This window comes from Neoarius graeffei, chromosome 14, assembly GCF_027579695.1.
Source record: "Neoarius graeffei isolate fNeoGra1 chromosome 14, fNeoGra1.pri, whole genome shotgun sequence".
Lineage (NCBI taxonomy): Eukaryota > Metazoa > Chordata > Actinopteri > Siluriformes > Ariidae > Neoarius > Neoarius graeffei.
In genome coordinates, this window is record NC_083582.1 from 9298183 (window position 1) to 9318634 (window position 20452).

The following is a 20452-nucleotide window of genomic DNA, read 5'->3' on the forward strand; positions in this document are numbered from 1 at the left end:
TAGTAAATTATGAATGCCATTATGAATTTGCAAAATTGGATATTTGAACAGTATTTAACGTTAGGTTAACAGTTAGGTTAATGTGGGGCAGCCTTGGGCTGAAGTGCCCTTGAGCAAGGTACTTAACCCCTGACTGCTCCCCGGGCGCTCTTGTGTGGCTGCCCACTGCTCTGCGTGTGTGTGCATGTGTTCACTGCTTCAGATGGGTTAAATGCAGAGGATGAATTTCACTGTGCTTGAAGTGTGCATGTGACAAATAAAGGTTTCTTCTCTTCTCTTCTTCTCAGTATTTAATCCTAGAATAAAGAACCAACAGGCAATAAGAAAATAAATAAGTTATACACAGAATGAGTCAAATAACTGCAGCAATGAAACAGAAGTGAGTAAAATAACTAAATTAGTAAAGAGATAATTTCATTACAGCACAGGGTTGTTCACTTATATGACCAAAAATCTGTGGACACCTGACCATCATAATCCTATGTCCTTGTTGAACATCATCCCATTCCAGATTTATTCCCCCCATGTGTTTGCTGTTACTCTTCTCTTCTGGGAAGGCTTTCCACTAGATTTTGGGGTGTGGTTGTAGGGATTTGTGTTCATTTAGTTCAGCTACAAGAGCATTTGTGAGATCAGGTACAGAAGAGGCTTCAGTTCCAATTCATCCAAGAGGTGTTCAGTGGGGTTGAGTTCAGTCAGGGCGCTGTGCAGGACACTCGAGTTCTTCCACTCCAACCTTAACACCTTTACACACCATGTCTTCATGGAGCTCTTGTGCTTTGTGCACAGGGGCATTGTCATGCTGGAACAGGTTTGGGTCTCTTAGTTCCAGTGAAGGGAAATTGTAAAGCTACAGTGTACAAAGAGCTTCTATGCAGTTCAGGGGTGAACATACTTTTGCCCATATAGTGTGAGACAGTGGTGAACATGGAGAGACTATCAACTGGACATACTGGGCTCTGGCTAATAGAGGGCAGTTGATATATAGATATATATAAAGTGAATTTGCACACAACACACAACACACACGTGCCAATGGATGTAAATTTATAGAGATAGTAGTGTTGCAGGGAGAGGCTCCCTGCTTCAATTCCTGCCTAATCCATCCCTGGGGATGAAGAATCTCCTGTATCTCTTCAGCTTTTAATTTACATTTTACTAAAAGTTATACGATTATCATTCAGTGCCTTCATACCCTGCTCTCCTTCCCCTTAACCCCAGGTAGAATGTACTGGAAATCAAGGCTCTGGAGACTCAGCAGTGTCCCACGCCAAGATCCGTACACCTCAATCGTGACTCCTCGCTCTTCTGTCTCCACTCCAGGAAGATCTGCAGCAATACAGAAGATAATTATTGTAAACAATAAAGCTCTCTAACGGCCAGGAGTCAAAGTGTTTTTGAAATCCAATGTGTAATTTTGTGTGTGTGTGTGTGTGTATATAAATAATATGAATGTTTCAAAATTATATCAGCATCTCTCTTTCTGAATGTGACCTACTGTTTAATTATTTTTAATAACATGCACATTTTATTTTAATAACTGCCCCCAAACCCTCTACACTGTGATTGATTGTTTCATTTAATCCTCATTTTAACTTCATATTTATCTGCAAGAAGCGCTAAAAGGAGCCAAGTGAGTTTAATGGATGTCTTAGAAGTTCTACTAAAAAGTTAAGAAAAAGAAAAAGTTAATAATAATAATAATAATAATAATAATAATAATTATTATTATTATTATTATTATTATTATTATTATTATAAAATGATTAAATAATGTTTCATAGTTTATTTGAACTTAAGTATCTTATAAAGTAAAAAAAAAAAATTAGATTTTATGAATTGAATCTCCAGTCAAAATAAGAATTTTTTAAATATTACTTTTGCAAAAAAAAAAAGACTGCAAAATAGTGCTCATAAAAACATTTCTTAAACTTTTTGGAACCTGAACAACTTTTAATGTGAATTCCCTTTGATTAAAATAAAATAAAATTAAGCTATATTTTTGAAATAAAAAACCTGAATAATTAACACACATTTTATATATATATATATATATATATATATATATATATATATATATATATATATATATATATATATATATATAGTCTACCTAAATGTAATCTTTCCCACCAATAAATGCTTTCTTGAACAAGAAAAAAAAATTATACATAATATCCTCAGTTTTACATTATTTATAAAAAAAAATCTCTTTGCTTCTATATAATACACTTCAGATCCCGGCCACACTAGGCATTTCGGATTGATGATGTGTCCGTCACGACATTCAGATGTACTGCTTACTTTGACCTCCTTTTGTTTCTTTATTTCTCTGCTTTGTGTCACACTTTTAATCACTTTGATCTGTATTTTAAATGCATGAAAGGTTCGGTATAAATAAGGACAGTGGCATTATACACCCACCAGATGTATTAAACAGAATTAATCCACTTCCAGGAAAGTAGCTGCCTTTCTTGATCTCTGGAAAGCAAGTCGAAGGTTTCCAGTTCAGCTCTGTGTCCCAGGGAGTGCTCAGGTTCAGCCAATTTCCCGCTCGTATACATCCATCCATCTCAGGATTAAACTGAGAGAGCATGAGCGAGGGATGAGCTCACAGAAGTGCAAACATAACACCATAATAACAAATAGACGAGAATAAATTGACTGACAGGATGCAGGAGCCTCTTCTGATCCACCAGCATCCCTCCAAGAGCCAGACGTATTTTCCCCGTCAGTAGGTCATCTGTCTGATCCGACTCCATTCCCACCAGCAGCTCCACCTTATTGTTGATTTCCACAATCACGTACTTCTGCTCGCTGCGCAACTCCAACTGATAACATGAAGGCAAAAACAATGCAACACACAACAGACATTTTACAGAATATTTTGTTTCGTACAGTCAACACAGTTGAGTCATGGGAGAGTTTAAAATAGAAAACATTAGGTCTAGTTTTACTAGCCCTGTTATGCGCCTCTCTCTCCATCAAGAATACATAAACACTTTTAATCACTTTGAACCTGTCACGTTGGTTTCTTTAAGATACACACTCACTGACCACCTTAACAGGAACTTGTTGTTGATTCTCAGATTCCCGTTCTTGGCTGCAGGAGTGGAATCCTGTTCTTCTGCTGTTGCATGCTGAGATGCTTTGCTGCTCACCATAGTTATTAAGAGTGATTATATGAGTTGCTATATCCTTCCTGGCAGCTCAAACCAATCTGGCCATTTTCCTCTGACCTCCCTTATCAACAAGGCCTTTGTTTCCACCCACAGAACTGTCACTCACTCACTCACTCAATGTTTTTTGCTTTTCGCACCATTCTGTGTCAACTCTAGAGACTGTTGTGTGTGAAAACCCCAGAAGATCAGCAGTTTCTGAAATACTCAAACCAGTCCATCTGGCTCAAATCAACACCCATGCCACAGTGAAAGTCACACTTTGAGATCACAAGTTTTCCCATTCTGATGTTTGAACACTGTGAACATTAACTGAAGCTCTTGATTTGTATCTGCATGATTTGATGCATTGTGCTGCTGTCAAGGGATTGACTAATTAAAGAACTGCATCAAACAGTAGGTGTCATGGTCCTACCTGTGGGCTTCTCTCTTCAAGTAACATCTCCACTCAGCATTACCGACCATGCCCGCACTCACTTCCTCTTATTATCTTTCAGTGACTGTCATTGGCTGTTGCCGATCACCTGCTTCCCCCCTGTGTGTATTTAAGCTGCAGTCCTCCCAAGCTTCTGTGTCAGATCGTCTGCAACTCTCAGCCTGATAACCTGCTCTGTGTTCCTACTACTCTGACTCCTGAAATTATCCTGTTCCATCTGACTCTGTCTGCTCTCCAGCCCCGGTAACCTAATCTGCCTTCCGTTCTGTCGACTCTGCCTCTTGCCTGCCTCTCCTGTACCTTCGCCTGATCTCCAGCTCGCTTAGCCCTGCTGTTCGCCTGCCTCTCCATCTGCCTGGTGTGAGCAGCCCTGCCTGGAGCCCTACTCTTCAGCCCTGGTAACCTGACCCTGCATTTCTGTCCCCTATCTTGCTACCTGATTTGTGACTGTTCCAGCCTGCTCTCTAACTCCTGCCTGCTGAGGTACTGCTTGCTGGGTGACTGCCTGAAACCCAAGTACTATCAGCCTACAGCCACACCTCTCTGACTATGCCTGATCCTGTCAGATCTCAGCTGCTAAGCAGGGTCAGGTCTGGTCAGTACTTGGATGGGAGACCTCAGATGCCATCCCTGCCTCTCAGTTCTCCTGCCACTGGACTTCACATACATTCTCCCAACTTCCTTTTCCCCTGTTATTAATAAACTGTGGTTTGAGCACATTTGATCTCCTCTCCTGTTTGGTCCCTGACAGTAGGTGGATGTAGGGTTGCTCCTAATAAAGTGGTTGGTCAGTGTAGTCTCCCATATGAAATCTACCACATCCCCTCAAAACTTTTTAAAGAAACATTCGATGTCCTGCAGCATAGTGTTTAATCCATTATAAATTTCTTTACTGGTTACTGCCAAAGTTCCTCAATGTTTCAAACATGATATCGTCCAATTCTTTTCAAAAGACAACTAGATTATAGGGATTACACTAACTTCTGACCTATCTCAAAACCATCATTAATCTCCAAAATTTTGGAAGAAGTTATATATTCCCAGCTAGTCCCATTCCTGAATACAAATAACATATTTAAAGTCTTTCAGTCAGATTTCAGGACATTTCACAGCACCAACTCTGCACTTTTAAAGGTCACAAATGATTTACTGTAGTGTTATTGTACTTGAGTCCGGTCTCAAGACTCCTTTTGGAAGGTTTCGGTCTCATCTCGGAATCAACTGCATTTTTACTCGGTCTCAGACACAGAGGACTCGGGATTTTATTTCAAGACTGGTCAAGACCACAACTGTGAGGATTTCACTAAATTGCCTGTGCATTGTCTGATTTATTTGTTCACATTGTTACTATGATTGGATGCAGAGGTGGAAAGTAACGAATTATAATTTACTCACGTTACTGTAATTAAGTAGATTTTTTTGTGTAATTTGTAATTTAAGTAGTTTTTGAAATGGGTAATTTTACTTTTACTCAAGCACATTTTGAACCAAGTATTTTACTTCGCTACATTCGAAAACCGCCTGTTACTGAGTAAAAAAATTAAATGCGGGGGGAAAAAAAACAATTGGCCTAAACTGAAAGGAAACTGGCGCAGGCACGCGTGGAATATCCATATTAGCCTACATGTATCGTTGGATGATGGCTGGTGCTGAGGGAGCCAAGCAAGAGATGGAGGAGGTCATGGAGGAGGTTGAGGATTGCCAAGAAGAGAATTCCTGTGGAACAGATGCGCCGGACAGTGAGGGAAATCCTTGGCCGTATCTCAGCCAGTACTTTGCATTCAAATGCAAACGAGGCAATGACATAATAATGCAAGGCAAAATGTGCCTGCCCCGCCGCACAGAGCTATCAGTCTACAAAACTTCCACATCAAATCTGCGGAAGCATGTGGTGGTAAGTAGATATGTACATTTACCTGTGTATCCCAAACGTTATATTTATTGTTTGGTTAAAACCTTTCCACTGTTGAGTAAAATGTGCCTTCATTATCAATTCTTTTGGCTGCCTAGCATCCATACTGATCACTAACGTTTCAAGTGAAGTAGCCTAAATGAAATGAATCACCTCACGTTTACAAATTTGTTTCATCAGAACGATAGTCAGAAATAATACGAGTGCATGGTTTTAGTTGCAACTGGGCCCTGTACTATGAAGCGGGTTTTCTGGCTTACCAGGGTAACTTCGAGAGTAACTTGATCATGTGCAGCGTAACTTCCCGATTAACCCATACTATGAAAGTTGGCTAGCCCGACTAGTGGCCTAGTGGTAGTGTGTCCACCTCTTGATCGGGAGATCGTGAGTTCTATTCACGGTTGGGTCATACCAAAGACCATCATAAAAATGGTACCTACTGCCATCTGGCAAGACATGCTGCAATACAGATGTGCATGGGGAGTTAAACTCTTGTGGTTACCAGAGGACTAGCCCCCCACTGTAACCCTAGTTATGTGAGAGGCCGAGGGCTATGGAGATTGGCGCCGCCCGATGCGCCACATACAGGTTGGGCCTGGTTAGTACTTGAGTAGGAGACTGCCTAGGAATACCAGGTACTGTAAGGCGTGGGAAGGACTTTGACTTTGATGAAAGTTGGCTATGTTCAAACCGAGGTATGCTGCCATGGCAATTTACGCTGCATCTCAACCTGAGACGAGCAGGTTTATGTTCTTGGTTAACCCGAGGTTTCCGATTAACCACACCCTTTTTAAACACCACCTCTCCACCGACATTTCCTCTAGAGACAATGCCAGCATACCTGGATGACCCGTGTGATATCGGAGCGCAGATTAGAGATGGGATTTATGGCTCTTTGATGGGATCCACATCTTTGTGATCCGTTCTTTGAAAAGAGCCGTTCAAAAGACTGGCTCATTTGGCTATTTTTAAATATTTATTCAGTTTTAAGAAGACAGCGTCTAAAGAAGCCAGATCCCTCTGCTTAGACAGTGACATCAATATTTCTGGACATCCCTTTTATATAAAGCAACCTAGACTTACATTATTGTAACCCCTAAACGCTCATAAATAACCATTAAAAAACAATGAGGGCTTCAATGAATGTCCATGCAGAACGGCTTTTCTGTAAAAAAAAAAAGAACCCACTCAAGAACATAGTTATCAAGAACGCAAGAATATTTTATAGAAAAACACTTGTTTTACAAAAATATTTAAGTCTGAGATACAAAATAGATACAACTACAATAAAGATAACACAAGAACTAGTTATCACACAAGAACATTTTAATAGAAAAAAACCAAACTTTCTATATTAAAAATATTGAAATTGTAACAAAAATAGATACAACTAAATAGTCAGATAAATAGATAAAGTTATAACAAGAACACAAGATTATTTTAATAGGAAAAAACAAACTATTAATGCAAAAAATATATTATTATTAGAAAAATAGATACAACTAGACAAACAGATAAATAAATAAAATACACAAAAATAGAACAAACAAAATGACGATAGAATAAATTAAATGAACGTCCGTGCAAAGTAGTTTTCCCACAATATTATCATTAATATCACACAACATTATAAACTATATACAAAACAATTTGAACTATTAGGCAAACAGATAAAACTTGAATAAATAAAAGGCAAATGAATGCTTGCTTGCACGCACACACACACCATTATGAATGATGTTTTTATATTTAATTTTCACCTGTTGCCAGGTGCGTTTGGCACTGCTGTTGCCTCTGAAATGTTCACAGGACATACACCAACTTAGTCAAAGGGACTGAACAGTCAGTCATCCTAATTCATGTGACTCTGTGCACATATCAGCTTAAGTAGGCTACTCCATGAATTTACCATACCAAATTTTATTCAGGATTTTTCAGACATTAAACAAGCTATATATGACTGGGGCCACGTCGAAGGACCATTTTCTGTGACTTGTGATTGATCATGAAGCTTTCTCTCATCCTATACTTCTGTTCTGGAACATGTAGAAGGGAGAATGTACTTGCGCATTTACCTGATCAGCAATTCGTTGCCAACATGCTTGCCGCTCCTTATTGGCAGCCGCTGTGTTAGATTTTGCTCTTAATGTTGTTTTGAACTCCTCGTAGCTTTGCATTATGACAGTGCCTTCTTCCTCCGTGAAGTATGGCGACTGTGCCATTGTGAACAGTGGGGATTTGCGCTGATAACCTCCCCTTTAACGTGAACGCGCATTAACCCTGATTAGGTTAACACAGGTTCAACAAATCAACTTCATAACTGGCGTCGTAGTACCGTTTAACCCCAAACAAGATAACCAGGTTTTGTCAACCCCGGTTTACCGGGGGAACCCTGGGTTACTTCTGGGTAGGTTAACCTCCGTTCGTAGTACAGGGCCCAGGTATCAGAGGAAAACTTACTAACATCGTCTAGACCCTGAAGCCGCCGCCAGGCGCCACTAAAACCGCCATTTAGAATTTGAGCCGCCGCCAGCCAATAATTTTGTAAGCCAATTTGAGCCGCTATCTAATAAAATTTGGCTGAGCCACTAAGAATTGTGTACATCAAATAATGGGTTTATCCACATCATGAGCTACAAGAAAAGTGACACAAACATGATCAACTGTACACACTAGTAGTAACACAATAGAGACGTATAGGCATACACTGTAGAGATTTAGAACTGATATCACAGCACAGAGAGCCACCACAAGCTTGCCGTTGTGACTACCTGTCTGGCTTCCCGCCCCTCACACCGTTACCACGATACACTGGGGAACCCGGGAACCCACCCAGAGCATCAATCGACTCCGATATCGACGAGATGGCTGCATTCTTTGCCGCTGCTGAGGGAAAGTGTAAAGGTATTTTTGTTTGTTTGTTTGTTTCACATACTTCGAGATTGATAAAAAAAAAAGTACTCCACCACTCTACTTTCATCATAGTAAGATAGCTGCCAGTCCTTCACTGGTCATTGCTAGTGAGAGTAGATAGCTAGATGCCTTCCTCGAACAATCCAGATTAGCTTATTATTAGCATTGAACTACAATCTTGCTAGATTTATATTTACAATGAAGTAAGAGACCAGGGGACCTGTGGTAATTTGCTATTTATTCCCCCCATTTGTTTGATCCATTCGCCCGGATATATGCCACACAGTGACGTCCAGTATCAGCCATTTGTAGCCATAAACATTTTGGTGGCTGCAGCAGCCATTAAGGTTTTGGCTGAGTCAGCTAGCCAGCCAATAATTTCATCAGCCAGCCATTATCCTGAAAACAAACGGCTTCGGGGTCTAACATCGTCCGTCCACTCTTTAATTAAATACGGATCCGGTAGGCGATGTCCACTTGTTAGAGTTAACTTATTTATGTAGCATTCTCGATCTTGTAACGACAATTGTTTTGCATAATCTTACAGCTCATAATGCCGGTCTATGGGCAGCACCATTGTTTCTGAGTCCAGGCTGCGCGCGCATCCTGGGCCCTGTACTACGAACGGAGGTTAACCTACCCAGAAGTAACCCAGGGTTCCCCCACTAAACCGGGGTTGACAAAACCTGGTTATCTTGTTTGGGGTTAAACGGTACTACGACACCAGTTATGAAGTTGATTTGTTGAACCTGGTTTAACCTAATCAGGGTTAATGCGCGTTCACGTTAAAGGGGAGGTTATCAGCGCAAATCCCCACTGTTCACAATGGCACGGTCGCCGCACTTCACGGAGGAAGAAGGCACTGTCATAATGCAAAGCTACGAGGAGTTCAAAACAACATTAAGAGCAAAATCTAACACAGCGGCTGCCAATAAGGAGCGGCAAGCATGTTGGCAACGAATTGCTGATCGGGTAAATGCGCAAGTACATTCTCCCTTCTACATGTTCCAGAACAGAAGTATAGAATGAGAGAAAGCTTCATGATCAATCACAAGTCACAGAAAATGGTCCTTCGACGTGGCCTCAGTCATATATAGCTTGTTTAATGTCCGAAAAATCCTGAATAAAATTTGGTATGGTAAATTCATGGAGTAGCCTACTTAAGCTGATATGTGCACAGAGTCACATGAATTAGGATGACTGACGGTTCAGTCCCTTTGACTAAGTTGGTGTATGTCCTGTGAACATTTCAGAGGCAACAGCAGTGCCAAACGCACCTGGCAACAGGTGAAAATGAAATATAAAAACATTCATAATGGTGTGTGTGTGCGCGTGCAAGCAAGCATTCATTTGCCTTTTATTTATTCAAGTTTTATCTGTTTGCCTAATAGTTCAAATTGTTTTGTATATAGTTTATAATGTTGTTCTGTGATATTAATGATAATATTGTGGGAAAACTACTTTGCACGGACGTTCATTTAATTTATTCTATCGTCATTTTGTTTGTTCTATTTTTGTGTATTTTATTTATTTATCTGTTTGTCTAGTTGTATCTATTTCTCTAATAATATTTTTTTGCATTAATAGTTTGTTTTTTCCTATTAAAATAATCTTGTGTTCTTGTTATAACTTTATCTATTTATCTGACTGTTTAGTTGTATCTATTTTTGTTACAATTTCAATATTTTTAATATAGAAAGTTTGTTTTTTTCTATTAAAATGTTCTTGTGTGATAACTAGTTCTTGTGTTATATTTATTGTAGTTGTATCTATTTTGTATCTCAGACTTAAATATTTTTGTAAAACAAGTGGTTTTTTTTTTATAAAATATTCTTGCGTTCTTGGTAACTATGTTCTTGAGTGGGTTCTTTTTTTTTTTTACAGAAAAGCCGTTCTGCATGGACATTCATTGAAGCCCTCATTGTTTTTTAATGGTTATTTATGAGCGTTTAGGGGTTACAATAATGTAAGTCTAGGTTGCTTTATATAAAAGGGATGTCCAGAAATATTGATGTCACTGTCTAAGCAGAGGGATCTGGCTTCTTTAGACGCTGTCTTCTTAAAACTGAATAAATATTTAAAAAGAGCCAAATGAGCCAGTCTTTTGAACGGCTCTTTTCAAAGAACGGATCACAAAGATGCGGATCCCATCAAAGAGCCATAAATGCCATCTCTAATCTGCGCTCCGATATCGCACGGGTCATCCAGGTACGCTGGCATTGTCTCTAGAGGAAATGTCGGTGGAGAGGTGGTGTTTAAAAAGGGTGTGGTTAATCGGAAACCTCGGGTTAACCAAGAACATAACCTGAGACGAGCAGGTTTGAGATGCAGCGTAAGTTGCCATGGCAGCATACCTCGGTTTGAACATAGCCAACTTTCGTAGTATGGGTTAATCGGGAAGTTACGCTGCACGTGATCAAGTTACTCTTGAAGTTACCCTGGTAAGCCAGAAAACCCGCTTCGTAGTACAGGGCCCTGGCAACAGTCGGTTTGTTTACAAACATGCGAAGGGGTCTAAACCATTCCGATCCGATGTGCGTGGTAATATGGCGGACAGATTCCGTCACTCTGATTGGCCAATGAGTTCTCTAGCTATTTTACGTACAGATCAGTGATTGGACCCTGTGGAAAAGACTGAATATCGGGCCACCATAGGCGTGACATGTTTCTGTTTGAAAAAGAAAAAAAAAAAAATGTTTCTGTTTGAAATCATCGGGTCAATTCTACCACCAAACCATATCAGCATTAATGGATTCCTCCGAGAGCATTAGTGACAAAAATTTCGGACACTGGATTCAGGCGGCCAAGATTCTGCGCATATTGAGGACACGCATTCGGGACTTTGTGGAAGAAGAAACCGAAAATTATCACCGGTCTCTTAAGGAAAAGTTAAAGGACGAAATTTGTAAAAACAAGAAATGTAGTTTCCAAAACTACTCACCAAGAGCAAAAAAGGTAAACCACAGCAGAAGGAATCAGATCTAAAGCAATAATTTGCAGTGTATTAGTTATTATTCACAAGGGCCTGATGGGTTAAAATACAGTATAACACAGCAGCAGTTGTATGTAAAATAAATACATAAATAAAAATCTATAGATAGTACAGCGCCCTCCACAATTATTGGCACCCCTCGTTGTAGCGGCCAAAGTAGAATTCATATAGACGTGAATTACAATTTATGTTAAAAGGTATAAATAATTTCATTTGAGTGTGTAATTTCATATAAGTAGTTTATTTCATGATTAAGATGATGAATAATATGTGGCAAGGTTAAAAGAATTAGAATCAGAATTCATATGTGAAGAATTAGAACAAGAATTAGAACTGTCTCACACTTCTCAAGAATTAGAATTCATTCAGCTATTGAGGTATTTCACTCACGTGACCAAGTCATGTGACGCTGCCATTTTGGACGGCACGGCTCGAATCAGTTTGAATGCGAGGAAGGCGACAAACGAAAAACATAAAAGAAAAAGGAGTGAGATGCAGAAAACACCTTCACTATCCAGCGACGTAGGGCATTTACAGGGCGAGCAGAGGGAGAGGTATTTGCAAAAATTGAGGTTAGCAGGCTTAGAGAACGACGTTTACCTGCTTCCACCAGGATTGTTCACTGACGTACGGAAGTACACGAAGCCCTCGTCTTTACCTGACTTCGGCCCACATGATCTGTATACCTATGTCGTTAAAAACCCATCGCCATACACAGGTATTGATCTGAAAGCGTGTAAGAGTTTGGATGCCTACAAATATTTTGTGTCAGGCTGGGTAACATGCCTACATCAGTGGGTCGTCCCTGGAGCCGGTGGTCGCCATCTGATTACAGCTAAGGTTTGTTCACATTTTCATTTACTTTCGGTCCTCAAGATAAACAAAATGTTATTAAATGTCATTGAAATAACTTCTTAGTCTGTTGAGACATGGCCCGTTATAAATTTGCTGTTACCAGGCAATGACCAAGAACTGTATTATTAGGGTCGGTGTAGTTGTAGCAGTGTATTAGCAACTAGCTGTTAGCACTAGCTAATGTCAACAACAGTAACTAGTATGTTACTGTAGCAATATTTACATTCAGTCATTTGGATGACTGTTAAAACCTTTCAGTCTCAAGTTTTTCCTTTACTGGATTTACTAGTTTACTGAGCTAGCGCGCTCGGGCAAGCCGGGAGCCATCGCGCGCTCGGCGGCCGAGCCGGGAGCCATCGCGCGCTCGGCGGCCGAGCCGGGAGCCATCGCGCGCTCGGCGGCCGAGCCGGGAGCCATCGCGCGCTCGGCGGCCGAGCCGGGAGCCATCGCGCGCTCGGCGGCCGAGCCGGGAGCCATCGCGCGCTCTCCGGCCGAGCCGGGAGCCATCGCGCGCTCTCCGGCCGAGCCGGGAGCCATCGCGCGCTCGGCGGCCGAGCCGGGAGCCATCGCGCGCTCTCCGGCCGAGCCGGGAGCCATCGCGCGCTCAGCGGCCGAGCCGGGAGCCATCGCGCGCTAGCTCAGTAAACTAGTAAATCCAGTAAAGGAAAAACTTGAGACTGAAAGGTTTTAACAGTCATCCAAATGACTGAACGTAAATATTGCTACAGTAACATACTAGCTACTGTTGTTGACATTAGCTAGCTTGCCGTCCAAAATGGTGGACACCGGGGCGTCACGTGACCCTGTGACGTCAGGTGAAATACCTCAATATAAGAACGGTCTCACGCTTCTCGGGAGAGATCTCGAGAAGCCGTGGAAGCGAACACTTTTTCTTACCTGACACTCTGACTCACCGACTCTCTGTATCTTAGAGCCTTTGTAATTGTTAAACGAGGATTAAAGTTCAACTTTCAAGACGTTTCAAGTGGATTTATTGCAAGGCACACGAACACAGAGTGGAAACAGTTACTTTGGGACAGCGGGAACTATGTAGTTCTTCCAGTGGAGGGAGAGGGCAGCCTACTATTTTCTGGGTGTCCTTTATGACCCCCTGGAGCACCTTCCTCTGTGCCATCGTGCAGCTGGTGTACCAAACACAGAGACAGTAAATGTGATTAGTGATCACTAAAATTCTGTAGGCCTACCTTTTACAAGTGCTTATTAAACACGTAACCAGACCTTAATTAACTCCTAATATGGTATGTGCTCCTTAAGCCAAAGTGTGTTACCCATTAGTTCTACATTACACTGACCCTGTTTAGGTTTACATCAACGCAATGTTGGAGCAGTTGTTCATTACAGACTATCCATATCTAGTGTATCCATGGATACACTAGAAATTACATGAAGTACTGTATGACTTTTCCAAAATAGGCCTTGTTTTAGCAAATAGTCAATAATAATAATAATGGACAACTACCAGTTGTCCATTATTATTATTATTATTATTATTATTATTATTGTCCAGGAACATACACCAGCACTGTAATGGTGTATGTTCTTATCCCATAACTGAGAACCAATTTAAAGACCTTTTGTGTTCACGTAGTATGAGAGTATAATATTTGGAAGGACAGGTGTATGTCTGTGAAATTGTGTTTCTCAAATAAACATGGCTCTCCACAGGTTCGAATTTGTGATGCGTGTAAGAAGTGGAAAGATGCGATCTTGGATAATCGTAATAACAAGCATGATAACATACATTGGAAAAACTGCCAGCCACAGCTATGGCCTACACACAAATGGGAAGTGGCCAAGGTGAGTTCTGAGCAGCACACATAATACGCATTCCTCAAGTGAGATCATATTGAAGGAAAAATCCACCCTGAGACCACTTGCGTATTAATCTTTAGTATAAATAGACAGGTGATTATAGAAAATCCCACAGAAGCGCTACTGTAGCACAAACTGCTGAAAAAGGTTAATGCTGGCTAAAACAGAAAGGTGTCAGCATTAGCTTTTTCAGCAGTTTGTGCTACAGTAGCGCTTCTGTGGGATTGGATCATATGGGCTAGCCTTCGTGCCCCATGTGAACCAATGAGCCTTCGACACCCATGACCCTGTCGCCGGTTCACCGGTTGTCCTTCCTTGGACCACTTTTGGTTGGCACTAACCACTGCATACCGGGAACGCCCCACAAGATATGCCATTTTGGAGATACTCAGACTGTCATCTCGCCATCACAATTTGGCCCTTGTCAAAGTCACTCAGATCCTTACGCTCACCCATTTTTCCTGCTTCCAACACATCAACTTCAAGAACTGACTGTTCTCCTGCTGCTTAATATATCCCACCACTTGACAGGTGCCGTTGTAATGAGATAATCAATGTTATTCACTTCACCTGTCAGTGGTTATAATATTATGACTGATCGATACGTATATATACAGACACATGCACATACAGATAAAATGGGTTTCAGGGTGGTGAGTTCCTATATGGGACGCTTTGCATTGATTTTATGTCGGCTAATCTGGATTTTTTTTCCTCAGGCTTATGTGGTACGTGGAATAAAAGATCATCACAGTTTTGATCAGTTCGACATTTCTGACATCCTGAACTTCATGGCTCACTGCAAGCACTTTAAAGCCTTTACAGAGGGCAATTGCCTAATTCAGGTAAAATTATTGAAATGTTCAGGTCACATGTATTCCTTTTTTCATTTTAATGTTTGTGTTTTTCCCTCTATATGCACAGACAAAGCTGATAACTCTATGATATTATAAGTATAAATTTTAAGCCAAATGAGATGCCATGCTTATTTTCATTTTTCTGTTCATCATGAAGGTCATCACTGTGAGCAACAAACTGATTCAGGCTCCTGACTTCACGTTCAGCAAACAGGAGCTGGATCAGTGTATAAATAATGTTCGGGAGCTGGCTGAGGTTATTGACAAGCATTCAAAGGGACAAAAAGACATATCAGAAAATATACAGAAGGTATCAGCTATTTAAGACACAACACAGCAATAATTATTTTACATATTAAGTATCTATCTATCTATCTATCTATCTATCTATCTATCTGTCTATCTATCTATTGTGCAAAGATATGAAGTTTATCTTCGAGTGCTGAACATTTTCATGAAGCGAACGAGTGAAAATATTTTCAGCATGAAAAGATAAACTTCATATCTTCCCACAACCGTGTAATGTTCTTTATATTATACGGACACATCCACAAAAAATATGCAAGTTAATGAAAATAATTTTAATTTTGAACCGATTCATCATTTTGACAACACGCACCAAGTTAGCAGGAAAACGCTGAGTGACATCATCGGAGTGAAATATCAGAAAATATTTCACTCAGATCCTCAATGTATTTTGTATGAAAAATACAAGTTTTTCAACATGAGAAGATAAACTTCATATCTTCAAGCCAACGTGTGATTTTCTTTTTATTATATAGACACATTAACAAACAAAACGTACCCAAATTTATCAAAACAATTCATCGATTTCTTCACAAGTGACACATTAAGCAGTCGTTGGACGAGGTTGAATAAAATATCGTGATTTGTTAGTGGTGAGCAAGCAGTCATTTGCCGATGCTGAAGACAGACACTAACAACTCATGATATTTTGTGAGACCCAAATTCAATAAATGTTTTATCATCCATACTTTTTTTTTTGAACTACTGATTTTCAAGTTTGCATGACGACTCAAACGATAACAAAGAAATCAGATGCAGTCACTTTTATTTATATCTCATAGAACTCAAAATACAAACGTGCGGAGTAACTGCGCATGAGCAGACTATTTGTAGTTGATACCAAATAATTGGAATGATATTGAGATTTGTCACGGTTTTGGTTCTCCATGTCCCAGATGTAGCTTATATGAAAAATACAAGTGGTGTATTTCCCAGTAAAACACTTGTGTCTATACACGAGTGTTTTATAAGTTTATATAAATAAATTTATAACATCACTTTAGACTGAATAAACTTTAGGTATGGTTTTGATTAAAGGTAGACTGCCTTTCAAATTTTTCAGCTGTAGGTCACAAAAATAATTTTCCCTGACACCCAATTATTTTAGTTTAGTGGACCGAAAGCTACTCAATTGAAATCACAGACTTCCAATTTTATTAGGTTTTTTAAAATAGAACAATTAATGAATTTAGGACCATGTGGCCCTAAATTCTCCGCTATTTGTGCCTGCTTCAACATGACCCAATTCAAGATACTACGTCACACTTCACGTGGTGGGCTTTCCCCGTTTGCGCAAGGCATTGTGGGATACAAATCTGAAACAGGAGAGAAAAATGGAGGACGTGAGTGTGCAAATGAAACGTGAAAGACCGACTACAGTAATGGAAAGCAAGAAGAAAAGATGTGATGTTGCGAAGGAAAGGAAACGCAGGACCAAACTAATAAATATCGGCGGTCAGCGAGCACCTCGGTGTGATCAGCTGTTCGTTTAGCGACAGAATGATGGAACTGTCAGTGCACGGTCAAAGGGAAACCTGCGCATGCGTATACAGACTTCCTCTGTCTGCTTGACTGCACGAAGCGAGCGATTTCATTATTTGCTCGGGAATCCCCTCTAATTAAATAACTTCCCAGCCACAGAATGGCCTGATATTTTGTGAGATATTGCAGAAGTAATCATATCACAGTGACCAAATTTCAGAGGTAACTAAATTTCACTGATTTTATGAAATCGATAGGCCATCTCTCTCTCTGTAATGTAATGGTAAGCCAGTTTGGTCAAAAACAGCAAAATAAAATATAAAAAATAGCATCACCGTTGCAGCTTTGAATCTTTAATCCAAACGCTGGAAAAATAGCTGGTCTGTTTTTATGTCCATGTTGGCTTCAGGAAGAGATGCAGGGCATGAAAAATTTCCTGGACCAAAACAAAGATTTGCTGGAGAACTTGGGCTCTCCAGTAAACCAGCTGAATGAAATACAAGAGAAGATGAACAAGCATGAACAGGATATGAACAAGCATCATTGATGCAATCAATATGGGACTGCACTACATCCTGCAACACCTTGACTCTGCAGGGATGTATGCCAGGATTCTGTTCGTGGACCTCAGTTTGGCATTCAACACCATTGTTCCAGACATCCTCCACACCAAGCTTACCCAGCTCACTGTGCCCTCCTCCACCTGTCAGTGGATTACAAACTTCCTGACTAACAGAAAGCAGCAGGTGAGGATGAGGAGCTTCATATCCAGCACTCGGACTGTCAGCACTGGTGCTCCACAAGGGTGTGTGCTCTCCCCACTGCTCTTCTCCCTTTATACCAACGACTGCACCTCAAGAGACCCGTCCGTTAAACTCCTGAAATTTGCAGACGATACAACGGTCATCGGCCTCATCCGGGACGGTGACGAGTCTGCATACAGACGGGAGGTTGAATGGCTGGTCTGGTGGTGCGGTCAGAACAATCGGGAGCTGAACACGCTCAAAACTGTGGAGATGACAGTGGACTTTAGGAGGAGCCCCCCCCCCCCCCCCCCCCCCCCCCCCCCACTCTGCTGCCCATCAACAACAACACTGTGACTGCCGTTGAAAGCTTCAGGTTTCTGGGTTCCACAATCTCTCAGGACTTGAAATGGGAGACAAACACAGTCACTATCATCAAAAAGGCTCAGCAGAGGTTGTGCTTTCTGCGCCAGCTCAGGAAGCTCAACCTGCCTAAAGAGCTGCTGACACAATTCTACTCTGCCATCATTCAGTCTGTTCTTTGCTCTTCCATCACTGTTTGGTTTGGATCGGTCATCAAACAGGAGAAGAACAGACTGCAACGGACAATAAGGTCTGCAGAGAAAATTATTGGTGTCAACCTGCCCTCCATTCAAGACTTGTACTTGTCCAGAGTCAGGAAATGGGCAGGTAACATCTCTGCGGACCCATCACACCCTGGTCACAATCTGTTTAATCTTCTCCCCTCAAAGAGGCGATATAGATCTCTGTATGCAAAAACAACCAGACACAAGAACAGTTTCTTCCCTCAGGCTGTCTCTGTGATGAACAGCTAAAATCCAGGTTCATATATCAGTAATATCACTTGCAAAATATCTGCACACTCATACTGTCATTCTGTGCTCACTGTTACTTATATTTATACTTATTTAAATGTACTATTCATCTTTGCACTATGCACCATATTGCACCAAAAGGGAAATCCTTTCTGTGATGAACAGCTAAAATCCAGGTTCATATATGAGTAATATCACTTGTAAAATATCTGAACACTTATACTGTCATTCTGTGCACACTGTATACTTTATATTTATTTAACTATTCCATACTTGACTTACCAGGATTACTTTGCACTATGCACCTATTTTTGTTGTTGTTGTTTGCTTGTTTGTTTGATTTTGTGTCTACGCTTTTTTATCTGTTTTGTACTATGAGAGCTAAGTGAACTGGAGTCAAATTCCTCGTGTGTGTCCACATACCTGGCAATTAAAGTGTTTCTGATTTCTGATTATGAACAGGATATCAAAAAACTGAGCGACAGGGTGGACCGGCTGGGAAGTGATGTACCCGGTGAGTGAAAGATGAATGAAGATAGAATTAAAGACATAGAAACAGATTAGACTTATACCTACATGGACAGTATATATCTTTTGTCATCTTTAATTGATCCAAGGAAAAGGCATGTCAAACACACTGTAACTAGTGAAGTTCTGGGGAGCATTTAAACGAGATCATTAATGGAGAGCATGAACACGTGGAAAAGTGTTCGTGTGTGTGCTTTTTAACAGAGTCTGAGCTGTTGTGATTTGCTAGCAGTGTGAAAAGGGTTAGAAAAATTCCACCTTTTAGTGAAGTTGCTTCATCTCACACTGAAAAAAATGAGAAGAATCCAACCTTTAACTGGAATAAATTTATTCAGAGGAAAAACAAATCCCTCGTGAAGAAATAATTATTTTCAACAAAAACACATGCCACTATTATTGGCACCCCTGGAAATGATAATGAACACAATGCAACTGAAGCATGTTTCCCATTTAAATTGTACATGTTTGAGTTGATTGGAGTGTGGAGGAACTTTCAAGCTGTAATCCATGACTTCCTGATTAACCGGGGAACAAATATGAGGTGACACAGAAGCCAAATTCCTTTAGTCATCCATCAACATGGCAAAGATAAGAGAACACACAAACCAAATGAGGGAGAAGTGTGTTTACCTTCAGAAGTCAGAGAATTGTTCTTAAAGAATAGCAACTTGCCTGAAAATGTCAATTTCTACGGTTAGGGCAATAATAAAAATGTGGACACCAACTGGAACTGTTACACAGTTGACTGGAAGACAACCAGTTTATTTGACCCCATGTACAGTGAGGAGGGTAAGAGAGGTAAAAAAAAAAAAATCCCTACAAAACAAAAAAAACTCTAAGGATCACTGTTGGTGAATTAGAAGAAAAATAAAATGTTGGGGTTTCCAAATCTCCAAAACCACCATCTGACTCCACCTCCATACCAACAGATTATTTGGAAGCTATGCCAGGAAAAAAAAGCCTTTTCTGTCAGTTAACCACAAACGTAAGTACCTGAAGTTTGTGAAACGCTACTACAACTTTGACTGGAATCGTGTCCTCTGGTCTGATGAAACAAAAATGGAGCTTTTTGGCAATAAACACTCAAGGTGGGATGGCTCAAAGAAGGATGGCTGTAATGAAAAGAACCCAATCCCAACTGTACAATATGGTGGAAGTTCTGTGATGTTTTGGGGCTGTTTTTCCTCCAAAGGCCCTGGAAACCTTGTTAGGGTGCATGGCATCATGGACTCCATGAAATACTGGGACATTTTAAATCAAAATCTGGCTGCCTCTGCCAGGAAACTAAAACTGAATCAAACTTCTGCCATGGCCATCTCAGTTCCCTGGCTTGAACCCCAATGAAAACCTGTGGGTGAGCTGAAGAGGAGAGAGCACAAGAGAGGGTCTCAGACCCTGGATGATCTGGAGAGATTGTGTAAAGAGGAATGGTTTCAGATTCCCGGCTTTGTATCTCCAACCTTATAAAATGTTATAGGAGAAGACTCAGTGCTGTTTTACTGGCAAAGGGAGGGTGTACAAAGTATTCAATGCAGGGGTGCCAATAATAGAACTTAGAACTTTGTCATTGTTTTAGAAAC

At 40.6% G+C, this 20452-nt stretch overlaps 1 protein-coding gene across 1 annotated transcript in view; it reads right to left on the reverse strand.

Moving 5' to 3' along the window:
* LOC132897460 (sex hormone-binding globulin-like) overlaps positions 1-20452 on the reverse strand; it is a 63560-nt gene that overhangs the window by 30040 nt on the left and 13068 nt on the right. Inside the window, exons 2-4 of the mRNA XM_060938727.1 lie at positions 2670-2831; positions 2425-2584; positions 1196-1329 (exon numbers count right to left, since the gene is read on the reverse strand). Coding sequence (XP_060794710.1) covers positions 1196-1329; positions 2425-2584; positions 2670-2831 — 456 coding nt within the window. The remainder of the gene's footprint in view (positions 1-1195; positions 1330-2424; positions 2585-2669; positions 2832-20452) is intronic.